Below are 17762 nucleotides of genomic sequence, written 5' to 3'. Positions count from 1 at the left end.
TTTTTTCTTTGTTGTTTTCTATTTACTTATTTATTCTGTTCTTTATTTTTTAAAAAATCAGTTCTATGAGAATTTTGTATGCATTGTGTTCATACTTGCTGTGGGACAATGGTCTTGTACCCTGTAAAGTTTTGTAAGTTGTACTGGTTTAATAAAATGATGATTGTCCAGTAGCCAGGCAAAAATAGCAGAATTCTTGGAAGAGGAAAGGCTGAGTCTGCAGTCCTAACCCAGATGCAGAGGAAGCAACATGAGAATGCCTTGCTGATCAAAGGTGCCAAGCCACATTGCTGACACAGACAAGAATTATGGGTTAAGGTAGGCTGTAAGAGTTAATAAGAGGCCTGAGCTAATAGGCCAACCAGTTTATGATTAACGTAGACCTCTGTGTATTTCTTTGGGATTGAATGGCTGCAGGACCAGGTGGAACAGAAATCTCAGGCAATGCATACTTATACTCAACTCTTCCCAGATCCATTCTCCTTTCCTACCCATCCAATGTTGTGTCCGAAAAAAAATCATAGCAACCAACCAATCAACTCACCACCCAAACAAACAAACAACTAACTAAGCAACCAATCAACCAACAAACCAAAAAAACAACCAACCAAATAACAAAAACCAAAGCCTGATGTAGGAGGATCATCTGTCTATGTGTTACTTTCATTGGTTAATAAAGAAACTGCCTCGGCTTTTGATAGGACAGCAGCTTAGATAGGCAGAGTAGGCAGAACAGGATGCTGGGAGGAAGAAGCAGAGTCAGTCAGATGCTATGACTCTCCTCTCCAAGATGGACGTGGGTTAGAATCTTCCCGATAAGCCATGACCCCGTGGTGCTACCCACATTATTAGAAATGTGTCAATTGATATGTGAGAGCTAGCCAATAAGGGGCTGGAGACAATGGGCCAGGCAGTGTTTAAATGAATACAGTTTCTGAGTAATTATTTTGGGGATAAGCTAGCCGGGATCCAGGTGGGAACGCAGCCCGCCATTCCTTTTTCAAAAGCCTCTCAAAATTAGTTTGTGCTGCCAAAATAATTCTGGGTGTGTGGTCTTTCACTGGAATATGGTCAGCATATAAAGGAATACACACTTAGAAGAAACTGTCATATTCTCTTCTAACAGTAACAATTGACATGTGTTCTATGCCTAGGGGTAGGAACATAGGAGGAATATCTACCTGCTAGGATTGTTTTTACATGTGACAAGTGGAGAAACTGACTGTGCTTCATTCTACATTTATTCAACAAGTTTGCATATTGAACAGTCTTGATGTATCGAGACAGTATCTCTCTGCAAAGAAATGTGAATCATGTCTAATAAAGTAAACAGCCAATCTCCTTGTCAAAGAGTCAGCCATGCTTACTGTAAATAATATGTATTCCCATTACTCAAAGTTTTTCTTTTTTTATTCAACCTATTGAATGTTCATGTGCCATTGAATTGTTTCACTTTATGTTCTGTAAACTAGAAATGCAGGAACTGATGCAAAAGTGACCTTACTTTGGCTACAGATATTGTCATGAGTAACAAATTCTCATATCCCTAACCCAGAAGTTTCAGAGTATCTACCGCCATGTACAAAACATATCTAGCTAGTTTATGCATTTGTAAGTAATATAATAATCTCGACCTTCCATATTATTGACAGTTATTTGAAGCAAATTGAGGAGTGGGAAGAATGGATAATGGTAGCAGAGTGGGAATGTTAGATGCTATTTTCTTCTTTCTTTCCTTCCTCCCTTCCTTCCTTCCTTTCTTTCTTTCTTTCCTACCCTCCTGATGATATAAGTCACAAAACAATCACACACCAGTTCAGAATTATGAATAATAAAGGGGTTATTTATTTAAAAGAAAAACCTTACAGATCACTGTCCTAGACAAACAGTTCTATGAGTGAACAGGAACAGAGTCTAGGAACCAGAATCTGGAGCCAGAAGCAAGAGCTGGCATATAATTACTGTTGCTTTTACAGTATAAGAGACCACACCCAAGTGGTATGGTATCTCAAAGGTTATTGGATGAAGGAGCAGAATGTGCTCCCACAGCACCCTCCCTCTCTTCTTCCTTCCTTTCTTCTTTTTCCCCCTCCTTCATTCCTTTCTTCTTTTCTTCCTTCTCATTTTGAAACAGGGCCTCTCTACAAAGCTTTGCCTGTTCTTGAACTCACTATGTAGACCTGGCTGGCCTCAAATTCACAGAGTTCTGTTTGCTTCTACTTTCTGAGTACTGAATTAAAGGTATGAGCAACTATGCTCTATTTTCTTTCTTATAACTTAATACTTTTTATTAATTTTTTGGGAGTGTCACAATGATTATTATATTGTTATCATATTTGACTCCTCCATTTCCCCTAACTCCTCCTAGATCTATTTCAACACCTCCCAACCTCATGTGTTCTTTTTATTCTTACTTTTAAAAAGGAGTTCAGTTTGTGCTGCTCATATGCTCAGCATGACTCACTTACCAGGTGCCACACACTTAATGAAAGCTAACCAGTCATCAGCTATCAATAGCTCCTCAGCTAAATGTAGGTATGGCTTACAATACCTTGAAAAACAGTAATGCTATTAAAGCCAGACCAGTAGCATTGATTATATTTTCCAGACCCTAGTGAATCCTTAAGATTTTGTCTCATGTATCAAGTTGGAAACCACCTCTGTGATATGTTTTAAAGGCTGCTGTAATCCTGTCTTATGTTACCCATTACTTGGATCACTCCTTTCATTATCACAACTTAGATTTGTACTCTGGATATTGTGTCAGGAGCTATGGGAAAGTGAGCTGATTCTCCCTCCCTCTCTGCTTGATTTATTTTTCTTTTGAAAAGTACTCACCTCCCATGTGGCACAGAAATCCACTGTGTCCAATAATAATTTCCCTTGTTCATCTACTGGAAAATCATTATCCCCTGGCTGAAAGAGAAGTGTTTGTTAAAGAAATCTCACAAAACACGTCTCACCTATAGTAATGCTTTTAAGAATGTCTTGAAGGAGTTGGAGAGATAGATCAGTGATTATTCAATGGTTTCTTTTGTAGAATGTTATTTGAAAGTGTGTTACATTTGTTTATGCTGTGGAACATTTGTTTAATGATGTAAAGATGCTTTACTTTTTTATGCTACATCTCTTTAACTCTGTGAAGCTATGATTCTTTGCCTGTCTAAAACACCTGGTGATCTAATAAAGAACTGAATGACCAGTAGTGAGGCAGGAGAAAGGATAGGCAGGGCTGTCAGGCAGAGAATATACATAGAATGAGCAAGCATCAAGGGAGCAAGATGGAACAAGGAGAGGAGGACGCTAGGGGTCAGGCACATAGACACCCAGCCTGTTGCAGAGGAAAAGTGAAAGTAAGATTACAGAAATAAGAAAAGGAAAAATCCCAGAGGCAAAAGGTAGAGGGGAAAGAAGTGAGCGGTTAAAAGCTAGCTAGAAACAAGCCACATTAAAGCCAGGCATTCATAAGTAATAATAAGCCTCTGTGTGTGTGATTTATTTGGGAGCTGGATGGCAGGCCTCCCAAGAGAGTTCAAAGAGTAAAGAAAAAAAAAAAACACCATAACAACAGCAGCTTCTCTTTCAAAGGACCTGGGTTCAATTTCCAGCACCTTCATAATGGTCACAACCTTTTGAAATTAAGTCCCCTGGGGTCCAATGTCCTCTTCTGCCCTCCACAGACACTAGTACAGAGATATACACACAAGCAAAATAGTAATACACATTAAACAAATATTTTTCAAAAAAATGTAAAGAATATCTTAGACATAAGAGAGTAAGCTTCCATAAAGTGAGGCATGATCCTATACAGTGTGTTTACAAAGTGATACACATGTAGAGTTGTAAAAATTATCTTTACGAGCCTAGTTTTGCATTGTTCTCTTATGTCAATTATATGAATAAATAAATATTTTCTTATTTTATTTTTGAAATTAAAATAGAATTACACTATTTAATTAATTTAATTAATCCCACTCCTCACTCCAGTGCCTCACATGTATGCCCTTGCTGTATTTGAAATTCATGTGTTCTTTTGCTTTAACTGTTGCCACACAAACACCCAGATGCACACACACACATGTACATGGACACCTGCACCTAAACAGTATTTCCAAACAACAAACTGAGCCCTACTAGTGGACTAGTGGACTTGTATTTTTTTTTTTTTTGGTCTACTCCTTTTTTTGGAAAAAAGGAAAATGTTTTATACTCACAGAGAAGCCCAGTCATTGCATGGCCTTGAACGCCAGCAAAAATTTATATCAATTCTGTCCCAGGATAAATAATAAATATGAATGCCTGTGGGCCCAAGGGCAGGTATGTGAAGCAAGGATGGCCAATCAGAACTTTATGAAAGATATATTGTGATAAGAAAAGATGCAGAGAAGCCATAAAGTATCAATGACCCTGAAGCTGAAACTCTCTAGCGACCATGCTTGCCACCAAGGGAGAAAATTGGGATAAGACCCAAGCAAACATCCAGTAATACAAATAAATGTTAAAGATGTGTAAATACAAGATTTTTCTGGAAGTTACTTCTAGTATGTGATTCTGAATATGCCTTGGATAACTCATTTCATAATCCAGTAAGCCCTCTGTGAAACCTACTTTGAAGTTTAATAACAAAAAACTATATGAAATTATAACGTAAAATTGTCTCAACCATCCATAAAAATGATATTCATGCCCCATGAAAAAAATATGTACATTTGACGATAAAATCACCTACCTTCAATGGTACTGGGTAATGTATAAGGTAAAGATCAACATAGTGCGGTTGAACTCTTTTCAGTGATTATTCCAAACTAGGCTGGATGAGTTCTGGTTGAAAGCAAGTGCATCAAAATTGCAGAAGTTGAGGATTAGAAGTTATGTTTAATCATGAATGTTTGTTTATCCTAATACTGAACTATTTTTTGTGAATGAAGGAAAATTATAATCATTCTCGTTAATCCAGAATTTACTTAACTCATACTTCACAATGTGAACTTGGTTATATATTCTTTGTAATTGGTAGCTCATTGAACAATGAAAGACAATTACTCAAGGAATAAAACACATACCACTAACAACATTCAAAAACTGAATTATTTTTCATAGAGAAAGTAATTTACTTTCTCTCACCCATTTATAGAACCGACACCTTTAACCAAGTTCTGGTCAAGTAATATAATTTTTACTTCCTTATATTTTAATAATTTGCACACTTGCATGCTATAAAAACTCTACCTTTGTAGTGATGAACAAGTCTTCTCTCTTTACAATGCCAGCTTTAATCCTGCCCTACCTCCTCTTCCAAGTGATATGCAAAAGCAGTATCAATATGGCAGTACCCAACATCTATAGCTAGGTTGGCGGCCTCCAGTGACGTGCTATTGGGAATCTAGAGGAACAACCAAAAGAGGCATTTAGAGATGCACATTCTGAAAGCTAACTGAGAGTGAGCCTAGCTGGAAGTTTACTAGATCAGAAAGAGTTAGGTCTTTCAAAGTCACCCTCAGACCACTAGGCAAGAGCCTAGTCTCCTGATTCTTGAATTTCCACTTTTTATTCTATAAAACATCAGGAATTCTACAGAAATATTGTAGATGTCACAAAAAACTAAGACTCTCCACAGACTCATTGTTTGCTTATATTTGTCCCACATTTGAGACAATGAGCCAAAATCTACTTTTTTGGGGTCTTTCCTGATTAGTAGTGTTAAGTTGGGGGCATAGCCTCTAGGCCTTTGCATCCATTCCAGCCCCTAGGTTTGGGAGTTGTATTGGTCTTGACTCCAAATACCAGCGTGCCAGGTCCTGATGCCCCCCGTGGGTGGAGGGAAGGGGGAGATCAGGACCACTCCCACAGAGTATTTAAGTGAACTCCCAGAGGAGAAGCATGTGGTCTCTCTCCTCTCCCCAAGGTGGTTACATTAGGGGACTCCTGGTTCCTACTCAGGGCCACCTGTGAGCACAGAAATCCCTTTAAACCTGGATATTTTTTTTAAATTTGGCTTGTTGTAATTTGGCTTGATTGGGATTTTTGCATCAGCAAAGATCTCGTGTTAGGAAAAATTCCTAACAGATAACAAGACTTTCACATCCAAAAAAACCTGTTTGTACCCATGCAATCCTGGTTACGTACTGGCATTGATAAATGCCAAGCTCACATTGGGTTCAAATGTTTGCTTGGAAGTCACACTCAACTTACATAGTGGGGTTACTAAGCAAAATAAACAAAATTACATAGACATTCTTCTTTGACCCCAGCTAGGACACAAAAGCCTGTGACAGCAAAGATCTCAGATACCACACAACACCAAGTTAGTAATAGGGATTTGAACAGAGAACAGTATCTTATGTTAGTCTTTGTGTATATCCATATTCTTTGTCTGAGAGAACTAAATGCAGGCAGAGAAAAACCCTACCCTAGGAATATATCTTCCTTAAATGGTGAACATCATACTGGATATTATTCATTTGGAGAATCAGCCCTTTTAACCAAAGATCACTTGCTTAACAAAGTATATGATTGAAATTAAATCTAAAAGTACTGCCTTTACTGTGAGATTTGGATAAAGATATGACAGTTCCTTTATTAAAGAATTTAAGGTGTACGCTGGGAAGATGTCTCAATCAATAAAGTGTTTGTTAATAAGTCTCAGGATCTTAGTTCAGACCTCCAGTTCTCACGTAAAAGGAGAGTATGGCATGGTGGCACACACGTGTAAACCCAGTGCTGAGGGAAACAAAGTCATGGGGATCTGTGGAGCTCACTGGACTGCAAGTTAAGCTGAATCACTGAGTTCCAGATACAGTGGGACACCCTAACTCACAAAAATAGAGTGAAAGCAGTTTAGTCAGACTGTGTGGCGCGTTGCTTGACCAGCAAGCAAGAACGACCACGAAATCGAGGATTCTTCGCAAATCACACTTTATTGGAGCCTCTCGGTTGAAGGGAAAGCAGGGAATGAGAGGGAGAGAGAGAGAGACAGAGAGAGAGAGCGAGAGAGAGAGAGAGAGAGAGAGAGAGAGAGAGAGAGAGAGAGAGAGAGAGAGAGAGAGCTCAGGGAGCGAGAGAGAGGGGAAAAACCAAGCGACAGCTGCTTTTCTAGGGTGGAGGGGCTCGGATACTGTCCTGATTGGTGAATACCATTCTGCTGGTGCTCGGGGCCTCGGGATTGGCCCGGACAAAGGCTCAGTTGTGCAAATGCAGGCAGGGGTGCTCAGCCCCACGCGGCAACTTCAAAAGGATTTGTTTACCTCCAAGCTGCAGGACCGCCAGCCCATTTCCTAATGGCAATGTCCTGCCGGCTCCTTACAAGACTGGCATAAATACAGATGATCACAAAAACATTGTAGGCCCATATTTCTACATGGTGTGACAACCAAGTTTTCCGGCCATGGTTGGTATTCTGAGCAATCTCTTACCCTGCCAAACAGGCTGTAGCTACCCTAACAAAAGTTCAGGATATGTTGCTCCTTTTCTTTTGTAATTATGTCGATCTCCTGAGAAGAGCTGTGAATTCTAAGCTAGTGACTGAGCTGTGGAAGTGACTGTAGTCCTGCTACTCCCAGAAACAGAATGTTAATGAGCTTCCACCTGAGTTTACCTTGGGGGATAAAAGGTGTTTGGATAATAAACAAGGGTGATCTTCAGGATTTGAATGAAACCTGAGACTCCCTTCCAATATTGCTGTGTGAACTGTGTCTCAATTATTCCTGCGCCTCCACACAAGTCCAGAGAAAGGAAAGCAGTTTATGTTGGGGCATCTGACCCTAACATAGTGGTACAACTAGCAAGACACAAAATAAGGGTAGTGACAGAAAATAATAATATAGGTTGCCAAGGCCCAGGAAGGTTGAAGGGCTAGTTAAAGTCTGGGCAGTAGGGCATTCATCAGAAATGTCTGATTAACTGTTCCAGGTGAAGGGACAGGGAACATTCACATCCCATAAACTGGTTCATGTTAGTTTTCAGCAAGTCCAGAGCCCAGCAGTTTGTAAATTGCAGGTCCCTGGATGGTGACTGTCAATCAAGTAGAAATGAGGTGAGATAGAGACTGGACAGAAATTTCTTTAGTTCTGTATTTAGATGAGAAACACCTGTAGGTCTATATTTAGAGGGTAACCAAATGATGTAGGTGGGTCTTCTTTCTATGTGCTGCTTTCATTGGTTAATTAATAAAGAAGCTGCTTGGCCTGATAGGTCAGAACATAGGGAGGCGGAGTAGACAGACAGAATGCTGGGAAGAAGGGAAGTGAGGCAGACGCCATGGATCCAATCACCAGGTCAGACATGCTGAATCTTTCCCGGTAAGCCACAACCTTGTGGTGACATACAGATTATTAGAAATGGGTTGAATAAATATGTAAGAGTTAGTCAATAAGAGGTTAGATATAATGGGCCAGGCAGTGTTTAAATGAATACAGTTTCCATGTAATTATTTCAGGGGTAAACTAGCCAGGATCTGGGCGAGAATGCAGCCCACTGCTCCTTCTACAACCAAAGGAAACTTAAAATCGTGAGCTTGCGACAAAACAGTAAGTAGTCTGTATTTCAAGAGCTAAATTAATAGTTTTTCAGAATTCCATTGACTAATGTTAAAACTCTGAAAATTTGAAATCTTAGTGTAATAATAGCATGGAAGGGGCAAGAAATCCAAAACATTTAAATCACAATTTTAGCTTTCACGTCGTCAGACCTTTATAACTTGCATTTATACATCTTCATAGATCTTAAAACATTTTCTCAGACCATCACAGCTTAAGGTTTAAACTTTACACCTTTTTAATATCTAGGCGTTTACCAGGAGACATGGCTGTTGACTACTGAGGGCAGTCACTGTTGAGTGAGTTCCTCTAAGAAAAGGGATAGTAAAAAGTTACATTGAAATCTGTTTTGTGAGTTTATCTCTTTTCTGAGTCTGGTAAAAGGTAAACTGTGTCTGGATATAGTAGAAGCTCTGGAAGAGTGAGGCCTGTGGCCTGAATTTTACACAGGAAGAGAACTGAGAAGGAAGATGAAGCTTTGGGGTAAGAAATGGATATTTGCTGTTATGAAAGCTTTTATTATCAAGATTGTATATTAATAAAACCTTTTATGAACTTAAGATGTTTTATAGCTTTAAAATACTAAATATTCTTAAAGGTTTCTTAATATATATTGAGTATTTTTTGCAAATTAAATGTTTTATAAAATTTAAATTTTTTACCAATAAAAGTTTATTTTCTTTATTCATGCTAGAGACCTTTCTCCATATTCTAGCTTTCCCTTGGCAGAGTTCTCTCTGTCATTGGATACAGCCAGATTTTACTTTTTTGAGATGATTTTAATGTTTCTTGCAGGTTGGATCAAACTACAGCAGGCTAAGTTGTTGGAATCAAGCAAAGGTTTTAACCTTTAAATTCTTCAGTTTACACTTAAATTTTATTTGTTAATATGTATTTTGCTTTACAATTTTTATTTCATTAGTTTCTGTTTTGAAATTATTTTATCTTTAAGTATGTGGGGGGTTGGGTGGGAGCATATGTGTCCATGAAGGCACTCTGACCTGTAGAGGTCAGTAGAGGACAGAGACATTGGATTCTCTGGAAACTAGAGTTACAGGTTGTGAGCGCCCTTCTGTGGGCCCTGGGAACTGAACATCAGTCTTCTGCAAGAGCAGTACTCACTCTTAACCACTGGGCCATCTCTCTGGTATTTGCAATTTCTTTTCCCACTTACTTGTTGACCATCAGCAAATAACTGCTCAAATTAAACTATTGTGGAATACGATCCTATCTAAAATCGAAATCAAAACAAACACATAAAATTTTAGATGTAAACATTTTTGCACCAAGTAAAATATTGTGCTCTGGACAACACCTTTTAAGTTCTGTCTGTCTCCTTAAGAAGAGAAACAGCAGCATTTAGTTGCTGGGTTGTCTTCGTCTTGTGGTCAGTCTTTTATCTTAACAGCTGCTTCTGAAGTCAGCATTATTCAGCAGGAGATTTTCAAACTTTGTTGTGCTGTTTAACTTGACTGTGCTATCAAACAAAAACCCCAAATTTAGACTCAAGTGTGGGTAATAATCATAAATGAAAATAATGGTCATTCTGTGGAAATAATTAAAATAAAAATAGAAGATAAAACCTACAAAGTTTATGGTCCTTCAAAAATGAGGTTTGCTTTTTTTGCTTTTTAAAAAAAGATTTATATATTTATTATGTATACAGTATTCTGCCTGTATGTCTGCCTGAAGGCCAGAAGAGGGCACAAGACCTCTCCTTATGGATGATTTTGAGCCACCATTTGATAGCTCGGTATTGGACTCAGAACCAGTGCTCTTAACAACTGATCCATCTCTCCAGCCCTGGGCACAACAATAACTTACATGAGGTAAAATCAAACTTTAATAGTATAGATTATGTAATATATAATATCTGTGATTTATTTCTGGACTTGTTTTTAGGACAAGACAGGAAATATCATACAAAAATCTATCTTCATATACATATCTTGGAGACCTGTTGTTTTCTTCTTTGTAGGCTCTCCTCATGTGGTGATCCCTTTTAATTATATGGTGATGAAGTCATATGATATCCATCTTGTCCAACCCTAGCAAAGATGGTGACCAGTCACAAGGTTACCTAGAGATGGCAGCAAGCCACATGCCAGAGTGGGATCATGGCATGTTGTCTCTTTAAGATTACTTATGTATAGATTTTTAACTACCAACCATGTGTTACTAGTTTTAAGCTAAACTTTTTGAAAAATAGTTTTACCAGATTTTTAACCAAATCCAATAAAATAAACTTAAAATCTTGAGGTGTAGAATATTTATACAAGACAAGTTTAGTTTTTTGGCTGTTGTACTTTGCTTTCTGTGCCAGGAGAATTAACCTGACACAGGGCATGGGGGGGGGGATCTTTTAAACATGGTTGAATCTAGAGAATGGGAGACCTAGACCCAAATTCTAGAAAACAGTTTTTTTTTTTAATAAAACAGAACACCAAAAAACATCTAAATTTTTGCTGAGCATACCAGAATGTAAAAACAGACAAGCTTTCTAATGATATATCTGTAATGGTCTGTCCTGCCCCACCCACTCCCCCACCTTCTGCCAGGGCAAATGGATCTTCCTTCAGCTTCCAGCCTGTGTGCTTTCCTTCTGTCCCCTCGGCCCTGTCTCTCTTTGGAAGAGGTAGCTACGGCCTCCTCTCCTCTCCCCTCGCCTCTCTCTCCCTGTCTCTCTTCCCTTTCCTTCCCTTTTACTAAATAAATTATATCCAAACTCTCTCTGCATGGCATGCCTGTCTGTCTCTGTCTCTCACCTACTCCTTGTGGGACTGGCTGCCCAGCTGACCCACCAAGATCTCTCATCTGCTGCCTCTGACCCACCTGGGACCCACAGAGGCCTTGAGTGGTGGTACTGGCTGCCCCTTGTGGCCTGCCACTGTCTCTAATCCACCACTGTCATAAACCACCCACAGTGGCCCACTGCCACCCCTCAGGGGAACTGTAGCATTTTATCTAAACCATTACATTTGGTGTATCTCACCTGCCACTACCCCTCATGGGACCAGTCCCCCACCCTTTTATCCTTAAAAAAGAATAACATTGATATGTGACTCCACCAGGCTCTCTACACGTTTCCTCCCATCTGGGGGCAGACCAGCTGAGGACAGTGAAACCATGGGTTCAGGAACCAGGTTTCTGCCTGAGCCTGAGCATCAACCTCTACAGACCCCAGTGGCTTCGGTGGTGAGTTTTCCCCTTCCAGTCAGCTTAACCATTTCTCACACTCCCAGCAATCCTCTGGGGCTCCTAGAAATGAGGGAAATGGCCCCAACCACAGTCTTCTCTGCAACAGTTGAGCCCTTCACTGACATTCATCTCTGGTTGCTTCCCATACCTAAAATCATGATCGGACCACCCAGTGTAGTCATCCCGTGCTAACACTGTATTGTGCCCAGATTATGGCCCCCAGAGAGACCCCCAGAAAACAGAGACGTCCGGACTGCAACAGCAAGTTTTATTGCTATTTTTAGCGTAATGCTAGCTAGCATGGAACTCCTCTCCAGCACTCATCACAGCGAGGCAGGCAGGAGTTAGAGTTCTTCTGTGGGGTTAGCTTTTTAAAAACAAAAACTACAAGCTTTTCAGGGTGATCAGAGGTTTTGGCACAATTTTTATTTTTATTTCTTGAAGGTCTTTGCTTTTTCCCATCCTGATTTGTCACCTTGTTTTGTCTTTAGAGTCAGGTTACGCTGTCCCTGAGTTGGGGCATCTTGTGGTTTATCAGCAGACGGTCAAGCGTCCTGACTCTTGTGCTTTAGAATTTCCAAGAAGAGAGGGGGGCACTGTCAGCTCTGGGAACATGAAGCTAGTCTGGGTTTTGTGATTTTAAAACACTCTGCCAGGAAATCCCTTTGAGAAAAAGGGGTGAGGGTCTTACAACTGCACATGCTAAGTGGTGCTTTTGCTTTGGGACTGAAGTCCCTCAGATAATTTTTGTTTTGTTTTATTTTTTTATTTTATTTATTTATTTATTTATTTTTGCTTTTTGTGTTGTTATTTTTCCCTTTCTCTTCTTTTTTTCTTTTGAATCACATGAAAAATGGTCCCCACTGTGAGAGACTATCCAGGATGGCCTTTAGCATTTGACTTCTGAGTCGCCTGGACCAGGGCTAGTTGGTCCCCACCTATAGAGAGAATACATTCTTCTTCAGGTCTTGCTGTGTTTGTTCGCTGTGTTCACGTTTTCATCTATGGAATATAAACCTTCAAATTATCAGCAACCCACCTTAAATGCTCTGCCAGTGTCCTGCCGACTCTGCTTTCCTTTCTCTGGGCAGCCCCTTCCCCACCCATCTGAAAATGCTCTTTTTCTCTCACTCCCATTCTTTCTATTCTATCCCTGCCACCATTAATGTTGATCCCATGGAAACTGACAAGATTAATCGGAACTGCGAGACAGCTGTTTTCAGTTCCAGCCTTGGTTCCCTGCCATGGCTTGTGGCCTGGCAGCATGGTGACAGGGTGTGTCATGCCTCTAGGTCTCTCTTATTATTGTATTTAAAACTCCCATGGCTCAAAAAATATGGTTTCTCCATACAACATGTGACTGCCACCATTTTGATTAAGGTCAGGTGACCTTACCACCATCTTAACTGAGGGCCAGGTCAGGTAACCAAGTCTTACCATCTTTACTGAGGTATTCTCTGCCTGGTCCCCCAGTGCTGATTCCATTACATATGTGTTTTGTGCAGTGGCATGCCTTTGGTAGGGTCTACCAACAGCATCCACTTCACCCAATTCCTGCTCACTCTGTGTGTGTGTGTGTGTGTGTGTGTGTGTGTGTGTGCATACATGTAACTTAAATGGACCTATGCTTACTGTTAAAAGTTATAATTGTTAGACTATCATATCTACTCTAAACTAACAAAGCAATGATTCTCATGTTTTAAATTGATCTAAGAGACACCAGACATTTCCATACTACAAACACTGGACAGAAGCAAAGAGACCAGCTACCCCAGGATGTGACCAGCACCCAAGTTTCTCAGGTTCTTTTCCCACAAGATGATACCCACAAATAAGCAGGAAGCAGTCTTGAGAATCCAACATCCAATTTTCTTTAACCTGTTGTGTGTAACTTCTCTCCTTTTTATTATTAGAAAGAAGTAGGTGAAATGACCTGGGTGTGAGTGAAAAGGAAACATGGAACATGCAACAAACTCACGTAGGAGTTTATTAGAGGGAGTGCATTCAAGCCTGGGAATTGATGTGCAGAGAGAAAGAAAGATGGTGTGTTCAGCTTTTAAAAGCTGCCTAGGGCATGCACACAAGGGGTTGGCATGACTATGTCATATGCAGATGACAAAGATGGCAGGCTCACACACGAGCACAAGGGTTTAGCTGAGTCATATGTGGATAGAACCATGCATGCACGTGTGTCACATCGGGCCCATTTCTGTGCCCAAGGGCCCATCTGCACGTGCTCGCCTTTAGAACCCAGAAGTGCAGCATTATTTGTGGCTGAAAAATTACAATGGGAATGTAATACTACTGACTTGTACTGTCCCTTTAAGAGATAAGCCCCACCAACTCCCCCTTCTGCTGAGGCAATCAGATCTTCCTTTTCTCTCTGTCCCATCTCTCTTCCGAAGAGGGAGCTGCAGCCTCCTCTCTTCTCCTCCCCCCCTTTTCTTTTTTTCTCTCTCCTTTTCCCCCTTCCCTTTTCTTCCACAACCCACTGAATAAACTATATCCACTTTTTTTTGCATGTTGTCTATCCATCTCTAGCCCACCACGGTCCTTGTGGTACCACCTACCCAGCTGACCTGCTGAGGTCTCTCACCCAGTGCCTCCCACCCACCTAGGACCCACAGTCACCTCTGGTGGTGGGACCGGCTGCCCTGCGGGGAACTGTGCCATTTTATCTAAACTATTACAATATCTTTCTTGAGAAGAAGACAAAAGTTTCCCACAGGAAAGACATGTTGTTATGAATCATATAGCTTTTAAATCACGATTGATAGTCAGTTTATAATCCCTGAGATAGGAGTTAACAGTATAATTTTAAGATGTAGAGAAAAGTAGGTCTTTTAGGCTTCCACAGACAGAATTGTAGCTCCTGGGAGAGGAGAGGGAGGCAACAGCAGTGGGAAAAGTATAGAACCTGAATTCAATCTGTAACTGAGTGTGAACAACTGAGATAACTCATTACCTACGGACCTATATGGCCTCCTTAGCCGCTAGATCCAGCAGGCACTGTTCCCAGTACATGCTACAGGGTCAGCAGCTCTAGACATTGCAGGGAGGGGCAAGTACCTCTCCACTCCTGACTACTGTGTTATAACAAACATAGGGAGAGGAGATTTATATAGTTTAGGAAGAGAAAGCAGAGAGAAATAGCAGGTTTTGGAGTGAAAGAAAAGAATCAAAAGCAGAGAATTCCTTTTCATTTTTTGATTGCCCAGACCCGTGCCTCAGCAGCAGTAACCAGTGACCATGTCTATTCTATAACTAAGGTCACAGCAGCTGCTATGTGGTCCCACCCCTTGTGCTGTTTGTTGGCAAAGACACAGTCTTTGCAGCACTTGCAGGGAGACAGGCTCTGCCCTTGCCCACGTGATAAGCAAAGGCTTTACCCTGCATGCGTCCAAGTGAGCACAACTGGGACAGGCTGGAGCTACAACCTTGTGAACATCATGCTTTAGCTGGGGAGAGACGGAATTCCCCATGAGAGAATCAAAAGTAAACCAGAGGGAGGACAAAAGAAACTTGCAGGTCCTCTGATGGATGGCCAGCAAAAATACCATTACTTGCTGGTGATGTCAGAATACCCACAAGCCCCGAGAATCTGTTCACATACCTGTGAACATAGGTCCCCAAGGTGGAGGGAGCAGAAGTTGGTAACAGGGCTCTGATGGCTGTGGATACAATGGCGATAACCTTCAGGAAAGTGATTTCAATGAGACAACTCAGCTTTCTTCTAAAGTATGTGAAATATAAAGGATTGGGGACAGTAACTGGAGAATCAGTGATTAAACAGCAGACTCCTATTATAGCTGGGTTAGTGGCAGCACCAACCTGTGAAAATAGCTAGAGCATGTTACTTAATTACCAATATGGTCAGCAGAGGAAGAACATTAAGGGTTGTGGAGGCCCAAAAATGTGAACCTATTCCACCTTGTCTGAAGGTCAGAGTTTTCAGCTAGCTCAAAGTTGTTAACAGCAACTGTGGCTATACACCCTGACCTAGGGTGTGCTTACTTGGTGTTTACCACATTTAGATGGTCGATGGAGGTAGATCCACTCCTCCCTGACCAAATGTCAGAGAATTCAAGAATATTTCTGCTCCTTTTGATTTAGGAGGTTTGACTGTGAGAGTGACTTCCTTTTGGATACACTGGAAACACTGTCTAAACAACAGAATACTTTTTTCATGAATTAATTTCTTAATGTCTTAAAGTACTGCAACAAATAACTGTTCTAGTTGTTCATGTTAAAGTAGTATGTTGCCTTCTTCTCCCATTTTGTATTAGGGCATAAAATGAATGGATATTTAAACACGGGCAAACTTAGTACCCAGAACTCAGTATACAGCAGAGACTGTAGTGGCCCTCAGAAACTATTCTATGTCTCTGTGATTCTTTCTGGTCTTTGTTCTCCCTACTTAGCATTTTCTAATCCTCATGCCCCTATTCTGCAATGTGTCACCTGCAGCAGCTAGGATTGTGGCAGAAATCACCACATAAAGGTGGCTCTGACAAAGGATCATCCTTGAGTTAAGTCAGGCAAGGAGTCTAGAGACGTCCTCCAAATAAGGGCAGGCAGAGAACTAGAATCCTCTCTGAATAGGGCATCCTTCCTGTTGCTGAGTTGAAAGAAAACTGAAAGACCTCCCAACAGCTCCCTGCTTCTACTGCCATCAGGGACTCTAATCCTCTTTAACTGTAAGCCTTTCTGTATGAAAATTTGGGTTTGTGCATCCTTCCTCAGTTCATTGTATTCAGGACACTGGGGTGCCTAGAACCTGCAGAACTATCATGCCAGGCCTTGTAATTTTTTTCTTCTTAATGAAAATAAATGTTTTTCATACAAAATATTCTGTTTTGATTTTTCTTCCCTCTATTCCTTCCAGTTCCTTTCCACATCTTTTTCTGCTAAGCTGGAAGACAGTGAGCTCTAGCAATTCTGTCTCTGCCGCTTTGGAGATTGATTTACAGGTATGATCACAGGACACATGACTAGTTTTATGAGTGCTGGGATCTAAACTCTTGTCCTCACGATTGTGCAACAAAGCTCTTAATTGATGAGTTCTGTTTAGTCTGACTTTCTTTTCCTTCCTCCCTTCCTCCCTCCCTCCCTTCCTTCCTTCCATCCTTCCATCCTTCCTTCCTTCCTTCCTTCCTTCCTTCCTTTCTCCCTTCCTTTCTTACTTCCTTCTTTCCTTCCTTCCTTCATTTTTTCTGTCTTCCTTCCTTCTTTTTTTTCTGTTTCTTTTGTTGTTTTGAGACAAGATAGATCAATTTGAAGCTTAAGGAGATGGTCCTCCTTTGATCCATGATTTCTGGGATTATAGGCTTGTATCACCACACCTGAAAAAGTTCTTTTTGCTCGGCCTATGAATCTGATTTTTCTGAACAACCCTCAGAGTAAGATGAAACCAACCATAATTTAAACACAGGAACAGTTGTTAATAGAGTATTTGTTTATGAATTTGGATTCGATCCTATTGTAGCAATTTTCTTGCTGCTTTCTAGTTAACATATTCAGGGGCCATTTAAGTATGTCATCTCTCCGCATAGACAGCATAGGAGGTTAAAAATGTTCCTCATCACTGTAGGAAACTGCCCTCTTTCTGAAGATTCTCTAGAATGACAGGATAAAGCAGATTAACTAGAAAATACACTGTTTTAATGATTATGGTATTGTTACACCTACAATTCCAGGACTCAGGCAGATGAGGCAACAGGATCATGAACACGAGTACAGACTGATACTATGTCAGGACTCTGTATACAACCAAACAAAATGAGAAGAAATCACCTATGCAAACACTCCTGACTCAGCAATTAAGAGACCTGGCTGCTCTTACAGAGGACACTGGTTCAATTCCCAGCACCCTCACATTATATCTGCAGCGCCAAGACAATGTGTTATGTCTGATACCTGATTTGTCAGGTACCAGACATGCATGTAGTACACACATGTACAGTGTAGACAAAACACCTATACACAGAAAATGAAAATAATACTAATTAAAAATAATCAACAATATTCAGC

General features: G+C 40.5%; 1 protein-coding gene across 8 annotated transcripts in view; it reads left to right on the top strand.

Moving 5' to 3' along the window:
- The first annotated feature begins 8277 nt into the window (after positions 1-8277).
- LOC125417261 (aldo-keto reductase family 1 member C15-like) overlaps positions 8278-17762 on the top strand; it is a 31174-nt gene continuing 21689 nt past the window's right edge. For 2 of the 8 annotated variants that reach the window (XM_085699168.2, XM_085699164.2), the window contains exons 1-4: positions 8279-8297; positions 8435-8525; positions 8908-9017; positions 10201-10363. In XM_085699168.2, coding sequence (XP_085555294.2) covers positions 10359-10363 — 5 coding nt within the window. In that variant the 5' untranslated portion in view covers positions 8279-8297; positions 8435-8525; positions 8908-9017; positions 10201-10358. Of the gene's footprint in view, positions 8298-8434; positions 8526-8907; positions 9018-10200; positions 10364-11605; positions 11730-16617; positions 16703-17762 lie in introns of those variants that run through there. The other 6 variants (XM_048460637.3, XM_085699167.2, XM_087896408.1 and 3 more) reach the window with 6 other exon arrangements.

The sequence above is a fragment of the Myodes glareolus genome, chromosome 14, assembly GCF_982192425.1.
Source record: "Myodes glareolus chromosome 14, mMyoGla1.1, whole genome shotgun sequence".
NCBI lineage: Eukaryota > Metazoa > Chordata > Mammalia > Rodentia > Cricetidae > Myodes > Myodes glareolus.
This window is presented reverse-complemented; position numbering and strand designations above follow the sequence as displayed.